Source organism: Amblyraja radiata, chromosome 13 (genome assembly GCF_010909765.2).
Source record: "Amblyraja radiata isolate CabotCenter1 chromosome 13, sAmbRad1.1.pri, whole genome shotgun sequence".
NCBI classification, from domain to species: Eukaryota; Metazoa; Chordata; class Chondrichthyes; order Rajiformes; family Rajidae; genus Amblyraja; species Amblyraja radiata.
Window position 1 is genome coordinate 56,492,205 of NC_045968.1, and position 12,333 is coordinate 56,504,537.

The 12,333-nt window shown below is 41.9% G+C and overlaps 1 protein-coding gene across 3 annotated transcripts in view; it reads left to right on the top strand.

Moving 5' to 3' along the window:
- Nucleotides 1–722: 722 nt before the first annotated feature.
- fxr1 (FMR1 autosomal homolog 1) overlaps nucleotides 723–12,333 on the top strand; it is a 63,435-nt gene continuing 51,824 nt past the window's right edge. For all 3 annotated transcript variants that reach the window (XM_033032155.1, XM_033032157.1, XM_033032156.1), the window contains exons 1-3: nucleotides 723–820; nucleotides 11,127–11,179; nucleotides 11,620–11,713. In XM_033032155.1, the coding sequence (XP_032888046.1) occupies nucleotides 770–820; nucleotides 11,127–11,179; nucleotides 11,620–11,713 (198 nt within the window). In that variant the 5' untranslated portion in view covers nucleotides 723–769. The remainder of the gene's footprint in view (nucleotides 821–11,126; nucleotides 11,180–11,619; nucleotides 11,714–12,333) is intronic.

Below are 12,333 nucleotides of genomic sequence, written 5' to 3' on the forward strand. Positions count from 1 at the left end.
CCCTGCCTGCTATAAACTTTGCTCCACACACTCCCCCCTGCCCGCTATAATCATTGCTCCACACACTCCCCCCTGCCCGCTATAATCATTGCTCCACACACTCCCCCCTGCCCGCTATAATCTTTGCTCCCCACACTCCCCCCTGCCTGCTATAATCTTTGCTCCACACACTCCCCCCTGCCCGCTATAATCATTGCTCCACACACTCCCTCACTGCCCGCTATAATCTTTGCTCCACACACTCCCTCACTGCCCGCTATAATCATTGCTCCACACACTCCCCCCTGCCCGCTATCATCTTTGCTCCACACACTCCCCCCTGCCCGCTATAATCATTGCTCCACACACTCCCTCACTGCCCGCTATCATCTTTGCTCCACACACTCCCTCACTGCCCGCTATAATCATTGCTCCACACACTCCCCCCTGCCCGCTATCATCTTTGCTCCACACACTCCCTCACTGCCCGCTATCATCTTTGCTCCACACACTCCCTCACTGCCCGCTATAATCATTGCTCCACACACTCCCTCACTGCCCGCTATAATCATTGCTCCACACACTCCCCCCTGCCCGCTATCATCTTTGCTCCACACACTCCCTCACTGCCCGCTATCATCTTTGCTCCACACACTACCCCCCTGCCCGCTATAATCTTTGCTCCACACACTCCCTCACTGCCCGCTATAATCTTTGCTCCTCACTGTCTCTCCCGGCGGCGCTCGGTACAAATTCTAGAAAGCCATCCCAGGCTGCCGTGCGCGCCAACATGGAGGACCTGGCGGTGGAAGTGCGCGGCTCCAACGGGGCTTTCTACAAGGTAAACGGCGCCCGGTCGCACCATCGCCTTTATTCCATCGTCTCCAACCAAATGCGGTGTGGTGATCTGGTGAAACCCAGTGGAAAGAGACATGAGAGAGATAGCGTGTCCGCGGCCTCACCTCCCCGGGAACTCGTGTGATCGGTGGTCAGGCCTGGCGCTGAACATTGTTATTAGGCCCTGCTTTCATGTTTCAGCGTAATCTTATTATTTACCGTGTTTTTTACCCATAATGTAATACCACTTGAGATAAATAACGACACGTGTAGACAGGACTTTTCAGAAATCTGTTTGATGTTTTAATGAAGTAATTCCTTCGTTTGTTGACATCCGTGGTGTATTTCACGTTTTCTTCTTTTCATGTCCTAAAAGTTGATATTTTATTTTTAAAAAACGCTATCTTCTCATCCAGCAACTATTTTACGTACGTCACCCTTGCCGGCTGTTACTTGTCTGTCATGTTTTATCAAGTTTACTAATGCGCCTGGAGTCCAGTTTCAGGTTATTTTTAACCCGGGAACATGTGTTGGAGGCTGAAGCGTGTTATTTTTGGCCATAAAAGTGCATAAGAACTTCAAATTAATGCGAGCTTTTAGCGTGGTACTTTGAAGATGGGATACCTGGTTAAAGATAATATAATAGATACGTAAAGAAATAACAAAGGATTTTTTTTTCCTTGGTGGGGAAAACATGGAGGAAGAGTTTTTTAAAACCATTTCTGCTCTCCCCCCCCCCCCCCCCCCCCCCCCGTCTTCGAATCCCTTTGACGCGGCTTTATGTTTCAAACGTCAACTGTCTAAACAATGAATCTTTATATTTGCTGACTTTGAACAGTGGAAACAAATGGAGGATGAGAGTGGCGGTGGAACAAATTTAATGAGGCAAACGTGCTTCTAGGATCGCTTAATCTCGAATACCCAAGGCTGGGTTAATTATTTGATCTCGGGCCTTTCTTTGAATAAAAATGTTCTTTCTGTTTTTTATAGATTCCTTAGATGACGACTTATTTCCAAATGTTTTGTGAATGAAACGCTTCCAATGTTTTCAGTTTGTGTTCAGATGCTTGCCCTTTTCCTTGACACTATTTACTTCTTGATTCTAGATTGCATCGTACGTTTTTTTAAATGTCGCTAACTGTTAAGGCTTTTTGCTTCTCTGGAACTAAATTCTGGTTATCACAGTTGAAGGGTTCCAACTTCCTCTCTGTCAGTACAATAATTTAGGATAGAGCATTAAGAACGTAACTATGGCTATGTAGTAATGAGCGATAAGGATACCGGGAAAGCTTCCCAAAAGTCTTTGAATTCTGTTGTGATCCGATGGTTATTTTTAACAGCAAGCACCAGTCCCCCTTTCTTTTCAAAAAAAGAGGGTCTCCATCACCTCGGATGCCTGGAATATTAGTCTAGAGAAATGTCTGACCACTTTTTTCACCCACGTGGTTTATTTTCAATGTGTCTTTATGCTTTCAGTTTATCTTGGATGTGTCATTTTGAATTAATATCAGACCTAAAACTTACTGTTTTGTCCTCCAAATTATGGTTTTGGGTTTTTTGTTCAGTTTCATTTGATAGCAAAAAATTCAAATTGTATATGGAATATTTGTGTTCACAGCTGCAGTAGTGCTTTGCATCTAATAATTAAACTGGTGTACATTTTAAGTGAGTAAATCTTGAGGGTTTTATGAGAATGGTACCAGCAACTTTAGCTCATGGGCTGACTGCAGTGAATTGTTAACATGAGGGTAACTTTTAAAATATTGGCTTAACTTATTTGCTCCTTCAATACCATGATATTTAAATAACAATTTGCCCTCCCATGTAATTCTTAGGTCTTGTTTATGCTTCTGAATATGGTCATTTAAAAAAAATGGACATGAAAATAAGATTGAATCAGGAGGTATGCTTTCATTGTGGTACTCAAAGTATGGAGCGTCGCAGTTGAAATGGGTCATGTGGTGATGTTTCAAGAAATTATTGTCATTGGTGAAAAGGCTTTGCTGGGATAATCCTGATTTCTTAATATAAAAGCTGAGTTATTCCAACACTTGTCTTTTTGTGTAAACCAGGAGAAGAAAGATTTGTTTTACAGTAGGAGTGCATCTTTACATGGATTTAAAAAGTCTGGTACAGATACTTTTGAAAGTTTTGCCATAATCTTTGTTTACAAATCTGACCATCAAAATAATCAAGATGTGACTTGAAAGTTGAGCTTATAAACTTCCGTGCTCAATAAAATAATTGGATATACAAGCTTTTTAAGCACTGAATTTTAAAGTTGAATGGGATGTTGAAAGCCAGGAGTTTTCAAAACTTTAGCGAAATGGATTTAGCTCTTAGGGCTAAAGGAATCCAAGGATATGGGGAAAAAGCAGAAACGGGGTACTGATTTTAGATGATCAGCCATGATCATATTGAATGGCGGTGTTGGCTCGAATGGCCTACTCCTGCACCTATTTTTTCTATGTTTCTATATTACTTCTAAATGATGGATTTTCATCCAGTACACTTATAAAGCTTTACAACAAATTTGTTCCCTGTCCAGTACTGCTAAAGATTGAATTATATTGTAGTTTTTATTTCCTAGTGATACCAATATGTGAAATGAGACCAATGACAACTTTAACTATTTGTTATAAGATCTAATTCCTATAATCGTTGTATAGCATGGAATAAATGGGGGAAAAAAGTAACTTTCACTTCATGTGATTCAAGATTCAAGAGACATTTATTGTCACATGCAGATCAGATTCAGATTCAATTTTAATTGTCATTGTCAGTGTACAGTACAGAGACAACCAATTGGTACAGTGAAATTTGGGCTCACCATGCAGCCATACGAATAAAAAAAGCACAGAACACGCTAGTCTTTAACATAAACATCCCCACACAGCGGAATCAAAGTTTCCCACTGTGACGGAAGGCACCAAAGTTCAGTCATCCTCCTCTTTGATGTTCACCCATGGTCGGGGGGCCTCCCGAGCCACCCGTAGTCGCCGCAACGGCGGCCCGATGTTCAGGGCCTCTCGCCGGAATGATGGAACTCCGACGTTGGAATGGAAGAACACCCTCAGTGGCTTGGACTTCCGAATCGGCCACCTCTTACCGTAGACCGCGGCTCCCGAAGTCCACAGACCGAGCTGGGTGGAGATTCACGCTGGCGGCCCTCGGCAACGGGATCACCAGGACTCCGCGATGTTGAAGTCAGCGCCGCCCGAGGCTGGAAGCTCCGCAAACCACAACTCCACGATGTTGAAGCAGCAGGCCCAACACTCCGGAGCTTCAAACGGCGATCCCGGTAAGGCATCGCCTGCTCCGCGATGGAATCCAGTGCTGCGCCGTTGCTGAAGCTCTGGTCCGGTCTCCGGCAAGAAAGGCTGCGCTAATCCAGTTGGTAGGCCGCGGGGGGTGCGAAGACGCGACTCGGAGAATAGTCGCATCCTCACCAGGAAGTGACTAAGAAATGGTTTCCCCCTTACCCTGCCCACCTTCTCCCACATAAAAAATACTAAAGAAACCTCCAAAACATACTTTTTAAACAGTCTAAAAATTTAAAAAAAAGATGGAAAAACAGACAGACTGTAGGCAGAGGCTGCCATCATGCGGCGCCCCCTAGTGGCCATTGAAGATTATGGTGACATTGGAGTGTTTCCATACCACAATTCGCTGAATGCATTTGATCTTATACATTCTCAAATTTCTTAATAATGTATGTCAGAATGCATTAAAATGTACATACAATATCATACAGATTTGTACATGGTATGCTAATATTCTCAAATCGGCGAAGACCGAAACTAATGTTTTATTTCAAATTTGAAAATAAAATATTTTATTTTATAAGACATTTGGCATATTTGAACTATTTTGATACTAAATTTGTTGAATTCGGCAATGGATAGTTTCATAGCATTTTCAGGGCTGAACTTGGTGGTGGTTTCTGAGCATCCCCCCCCCCACTTCCCCTGCAGCAGGCCATGACCTGCCGAGGCACATCACGGGAACCTTTTGCCATTGCGCATCCCTGGGAGTCTTCTGAACTATGGAACTTCTGTGCTACAATGCTGAGAACATTCTGCATTCTGTGCCCTGTTGCTTTTCTTATAATACTTGAATTTGTCTTGATTGTATTTATGTAATTATCTGATCTGATAGGATAGTATGCAATACGAAGCTTTTCACTGTACTTGTGTACAGATGATAAAAAGTAAACCTATCTTCCTTGAAATCCCTATACGTTTTCAAACCCTCTAGTTAAACATCTACCAATCTGAATATAATGAACCACTGTGTATTTCCTGCTTTCCTCAGGTATAAGGTAATGAATACTCAATGGTTGAGTATGTTCATGGATTTATGACACCTGCTGTAAAGAATTGCAATAGATTTCTTACATAGAGAAAAAAGAACAAGAGTGGTCAATTTTAGGCCCTCAAACCTTTTTAACAATCCTTTTTGCACCTTTTGAAAACAAATATCTATTAGGCTGTGGGCCGAGGAGCTTTTTCGTTCAAGTTCGTGACCCAACTCACGGAACTACCTGAATTTTTAACATATTGTATAAAAATATATAAATCATACCTGAAACTCGTCAAGACCAAAACCTGCACATTTAAAAGAAATATGAGAAAAACCTCCAATTTTCCGAGTAGTAATTGTCCATCAATGCACGTTTGACATTGAGGTCGGACGCAAATTGACCAATCCCGCGCTTTATTTTATGGTCACTAAGCAGCGAGGACCCTGGGATCCTGGCTGCCTCCTAATAACATCAAAGCAAGGTTTCCAAGGAATAACTAACCTTGCTGATAATTTTGTTTTTCAATTGATTTATCTTTATAAAGTTATGATGTGAACTGTTAAATAAAAAATGATAAATAACAAATGTAGAGCTAGGATTGGGGTCAGTCAGTTGGATATTCAGTCAGTCGGAAATTCAGTCAGTCGGTTATTCGGTCAGTCTGTCGGTAGGCCGATGGATGCTGTGGAGGATCGGCCGGGCCGCCGGTGGGTGCTGAGTGGTCGGTCGGACCGGGCCATCGGTGGGTGCTGCGAGTGGTCGGGCTGTCAGTAGGCTGGTGTTGCAGCGAGCGAGTGGGCGGTCTGACGGAGCTGGCACTATGGGGGTGCTGAAGGCGGCTGAACCCCACCATCATCACCATGATGATCCAGAAGGGCATGCTGGCTGAGGTGGATGTGCTGCGGGGCCACACGTAAGGAGCCGGTCCCAAAGCTGCTCCAGCTCCAGCTGTGGGCAGCTCTGGAAGGGGGGGCGAGGTAGGGTTAGGCATTTTCCTGTCAGTGGAAGACGCCTTAGCCTTCCCCCAGCCTGGCACTGCCCCAGTCCCACTATGGCTGTGACCCCCCACTCTGCACACTGGCAGTCAGTGGGGTTCAGTAAACGGGGAACCTACAGGAACTGCCATTAACTCACCCATTAATTAGGCTGGTTCATGAGCCGGACCTCTGCGGCAGTCTCATTCGAAATACACACTCATAATTATATTAATTATATTATTTTTATATAATATAATTATACATAATTATATGATTACTGTCATATTCACGTCACATATATATATATCTATAGTATAACAATATATGATTTAAATAGACCGCAGCACGGAATTAGGCTCCCCATGGTGTAATATGGGCATTGGACACTAGATGGCGCTTTCAATCTCATTTTATAATTAGTTTAATTAATTAATGTGCGACTTTTGGCACTGATGAATTATGAATTCCTTCTCAATTATATTTTATCTAAATCTGTGCAAAATTTCATGTAGTTCCGAGACATGGGCCATGAAAGTTAAATTCTAGACACATAGGCCCACAGCCTATATGAATCTTGTATTTAAAATGTAATAATTGTAATTTCTATTCACAGTAGTATTTCAAATTTTTACTATCCTCTGGTTGCAGAATTGTCTCTTATCTTTACTTGGGCTCAATCCTTAACATGTAGGAATAGTTCCTTTTAAAACCTCGAACTGTATTCTAATGATTTACAATAACCTCTCTCCCCCTGCCCCCTAATAGTCTGAAAAATGACCTCGACCCGAAATGCCACCTACCCGTGTTCACCAGCGATGCTGTCTGACCTGCTGAGTTACACTTTGTGTCCTTTTAAATATTATAACTTTTTTTTGTCAGGAGTGGCAACTATACTGAAAATATTTTTTTCTTTAATAAATAAGGATTTGCAAGATTAATTTTCTTTGATCCTAGAACATGTACAATCAGGTTTGTTAAGGCAGAAAATTAATTGAAAATATTGTGATCGGATACTTATTCCTCTTCCTTAGACTTGCATGTACAATAATATAAACATTGCTTCCTCCACAGAATTTTAAACTTGGAAATATAATCTCCATTGCCTTCTTCCACATGGATATTGTTCAGAAATGCATACGGACCATGTTAAAATGAAATGTGCCAGGTGTAAAGATAAATCATCTCTGAGTACAGTGAAAAGCTTTGTGTGCCACCCAGTCAAATTATGCCACACGAGTGTATTCAAGCCATACACAAATAAGGCAGGAAAACATTGTGTGAAAGAAAACGTTGTCTGAAAGAAAAAATGCAGATGTAGAAAATGTGCAAATCCTCAATACGGTAGATTGGAAGGTCGGTGTGGGAAGACCAGTCAGTTGTCTGAACGTGGGGGGGCGAATTCTCAGGTCTAGGAGTTTGGAAATTAGTTTAGTTGGGATTAAGGTGTTGAAGGCGGAGGTTTAGTCAATGAATGGAAGTAATATAGGTGTCCTTGGTATCTAGATGTTCCAGTGATGAGTGTAAGGCCAGGAAAATGTATGTCATGAACCTTTTGCAAACTGCAGTGGATTAAATGAAGCAATACATTTTAAAGAATGATGAAATTTTTACTCCAAATTCTTCTTCTTGCGTATGACAACTTGTTCTATTTGATCTTATTTGATTGTGCACGCCAGGTTGATTGCATTCATTGAAACAGGGCGGACCACGTGAAGGTTGCAATCTCCCACCCCTGTGCTCCATCAGATTTAAAAATAATTCAAGAGTATTCATCAGATGTTGTTTTGTGTTATTCACTCTCTTCTCCACAGTTTCTCAATATATATTTAACTACAACTTCCTGGAAGGACTCTTCCATTCTCCCATCTGTATGGTCGTGGTGGTGGCGGCAATAGCTTATTTGCTAGGTGGCAAGGATAGTCAACAGTTAAAGGTGCCTCATAACTCCAGGAATTTGAGTTGGATCCTGAGTTTTGGTCATGTCTTGGCAATTTGCACTTTCTCCTGGTGACCATCTGGGTACTTTGATTTCAATTCATAAGTTAAAGGAGCCAATGTTTAATTGGCTATTGTAAATTATCCCTTGGTATAGGTAAGTGACTAAATAGTTAAAGGAGCATGTGAGAGAGAGAAAAGTTGCAATAAGGTCATGTGATAGGAACAGAATTAGGCCATTCAGCCCATCAAGTTACTCCGTCATTCAATCATGGCTAATCTATCTCTCCCTCCTAACCCCATTCTCCTACATTCTCCCCATAAACCCTGACACCCGTACTAATCAAGAATCTACTGACCTCTGTCTTAAAAATATCCATTGACTTGGCCTCCACGGCCTTCTGTGGCAAAGAATTCCACAGATTCACCACCCTCTGACGAAATAAATTCCTCCATCTCCTTCCTAAAGGAACGTCCTTTAATTCTGAGGCTCTGACTTCTAGTCCTGGCCTCTCCCACTAGTCAAAATGTCCTCTCCACACCCACTCTAACCAAGCCTTTTACTATTCTGTACGTTTCAATGATGTCGCCCCTCATTTTAAACTCCAGCGAGTACAGGCCCAGTGCCATCAAACGCTCATCATATGTTAACCTACTCATTCCTAGGATCATTGTTGGAAAGCTCCTCTGGACCCTCTCCAGAGCCAGCAAATCTATCCTCGGATATGATGCCCAAAATTGCTCACAATACTCAAAATGCGGCCTGATCAGCGCCTTATAGAGCCTCAGCAATACATCCTTGTTTTTGTATCCTAGCCCTCTTGAAATAAATGCTAGCAATTTACAGATTACCATTTTGGGAATCCTGCACCAGCACTCAGAAGTCCCTTTGCACCTCTGATTTCTGGATTCTCTCCCTATTTAGAAAAATGTATACGCCTTTATTCCTACTACCAAAATGCATGACTCCACACTTTTCTACGCTATATTCCATCTTCCACTTCTCTGCCCACTCTCCCAACCTCTCCAAGTCCTTCTGCAGAGTCCCTGATTCCTCTACATTATCTGCCCCTCCACCTATTTTTGTATCATCTGCAAACTTGGCCACAAAGCCTTCAATTCCCTCATCCATATCATTAATATACAACATGAAGATACACCCTAGAATCGTTTTTGATTCGCCAGATTTGGCGCCATTTCTAAAGTTCCAAAGTCCGGTCTGCGCGCATGGTCTTATGGAATAGCGCCCGATCAAGGCGCACCCCCGGTTGCTGCAGGGCCTCCAGACGTCACCTTCGTCTGGATTGTCCTGCGAACTGCCGCCTTCTCCTCGCTCGGCCACCTTTATGTCCCGGGGGGGGCTTCCCGCAGTCGACCATGACAGCGCGGAAGATTAGACCCCGGTTCTTTTCCCTACCGGCCTTGCTTCTTGAACCCGTTGTTGCCGGCTCCCTCCTCTTTGGTTCTCCGGTCTTCGGGGGCCAAGCAGCGGCTGGGCTCGGTGGCTTCCACCTACAGGCTGGGTCTTTGTTTGATCTGTGGTGCTCGCAATGTGGTGATCTTACCCACTGGAGAAACCAAACGCAGATTGGACGACTGCTTCGCAAAGTATCCCACTCCGGATTAGGTGTGATTCTGATCTCTTTGCCTGTCACTTTGTCCCACTCCCACACTGATCTATCTTGTTCTCTCAACTTGTTCCTGTGAATTCCAACGTAAGCTCAAGCAACAAATATCTAATTTTCTAACTCTGAATTCAACAATTTCAGATAACCATTCTTTTGACACTAAGTGCTGGAGTAATTCAGCGGGTCAGGCAGCATCACCAGAGAACGTGGATAGATGACGTTTTGGGTTGGGATCCTTCTTCAGAGCCACTACTCCAACTCCTTTTTAGAAACCAGCATCTGTTCCTTATGTCTCAACCTTTCTTTCGAGTTTCTTTTGGAACAGTCCAGCTCTGATGAAAGGTCATCTCTCTAACGTTATGTCTGTTTCTTTCTGACTTGCATAGTACTTCCAGCCTCTCTTGCTTTTATCTCAGATTGCCAGTATTTTGTGATTTTCATTTGCCTTTGTGACATCTTGGCTAGTTCCAGACAGGGCTGTTTCCAGGCACCATGTACTTACAGTGGGAATTTTCTTCAATTATCCCATTTGGTAATGTGGCTAATAGAGAGCTTCCAGTGTCGCTTCCATTTGCCAACTTTGCACAGTAAAACTAATGATCTAAAACCCTCGGGGCTTTGGTGTAAGACTGGGATTTTATGATCTTTACGCAGTAGTACATTAAATTGTACGGTGAATTGGTTATTTTATAAGTTTAAACAGTAAGGCAAATCATAGGAGTTTCAACAAATTGGGGAATGGAATACAGTAACCCTCGATTTAACAGACCCCTTTATGATAGATTTTGGTTATAACCTGCCGACACCAACTCCAGCTTTCACCGTGTCACAAGTCTCTTACAGCCCTGGGTCTCCACCTCCGGCTAGCAACGTGCACCAGCGAACACCTTTTCATTCACTGTACGGTCCAGTTGACACAACAGTTGTGGCTCATGTTGTAGTGCTTGGGGACATGCTTAATTCAGGCCGCTGCCAAATGCAGGACGTGCTCTGTCACTGTAGGACTCACTCCACTACCCCCTGCTGCTTCCTGTTGAACTGTTGCTTTGTCCATTCCCTGCTCCAGCACCATCACCTTTGCCTGTTGCTCTGTCCACTTGGCCTCTCCCCCCCTCCAAACATCTAATCTGGGAAATAAAGAGAGCTTGTTTATTTGTCTACTCAAAATTTGACACACAAACTGCACCAGGTGAACTTTGGAGTTTGTATTGCTGCAGCCTTTTCTGTTGGATCCATTTGAAAGCAGCATAGAGTAGAATATAACTAAAATGGAAGTTAATTGTACATCCCATTTTGTGATTGTGAGAAGTATTAAAGCGGATTTAAAATATGGTATCAATTATTTGAGGAATTATTGACTTTTTATAATCAATCCATTTGATTTAACTAATTGTTTTCTTTTCATATGACTTAGATGGCAAGGTATGATGTGTAATGCACTGATTTTGTTGTATATTTTGATTTTAGGCATTTGTTAAAGATGTATTTGAAGATTCCCTTTCCATTACCTTCGAGAATAAGTAAGTAATTTTGATTCATATAGTAAAATTTAAATGCACCATATAATTGTGAGCAAGTTCAGATCTCAACCATTTACTTTAGGACCAAGCCAATGCAATACATGAATGAATGCTTCAAATTATCTATCAGTTTTGTTGTCTTTCCTGCCCACCTCTTTTCTCTGTCACTATTTTTGCACCAACGATGCAGATGGAAAATTTGAATTAAGATATTTATGGGATGCCACTTTGGATATATAAATCTATTAATTGTTAGCACCAACTTTGTATTACTTTGCAATGTTTTTGTGAGACTCTCTTTTTAACCTGTAGCTTCATGTATTTCGTTTTGATCCTAAAGTGATGAAAAATAAATAAATTGAAAAGTGATCGTATTTTACAATCTGACCTTATTTAATATCAGTATCTTTCCCTAATGAGAACTCTTTCCCCTTTAATAGTTGGCAACCGGCACGTCAGATTCCTTTCTGTGATGTGAGATTACCACCCCCATCTGATGTCAAAAAGGACATAAGTGAAGGGGATGAGGTTGAGGTATGTTTTTCAAAAATATAACTACAAAGCCATCTTGAACAAAAACATTGATGATTTTTCACTGCTTTGCCATTGAAAATGAACGATCTTAATGTCAGTAATGCAAAAATAAATGATTTTTGTGTCTTAAAAACCTTTTAAATTCAGCTTAGAAATATCAATAGCATTTACAAGCTTTGTGCATTATTCAGCAGTGAGTTGCTTAAGATAGGCACAAAAAGCTGGAGTAACTCAACGGGACAGGCAGCATCTCTGGTGAGACAGAATGGGTGACGTTTCGGGTCGAGACCCTTCTTCAGAATCTGCTGTCCTTGTGTCTGTATCGTTCCTTCTCTTGCTACCGAAATAGAGTTCGGTTCCACCTTGTACTAAAGTTATACAAATCCTGAAATAATCCCTTTTGAAAAGATTGATTTGCTCAAAGTACAGTGTTCCCTTTTATAAATAAATAAACTACCTGCTCTTTTATATTTTTGCTAAAAATGTTTATGGCTTTTCCATGATGCCCAACCACACATTAGCTGTCAAGAGGTTTCTTGAAGCACAATTCAAAAGTATTTGAGGTATAGAACATGGTATTATGTGTGCCTCAAAAAAGGATGATTATGCATTAGTGTTTA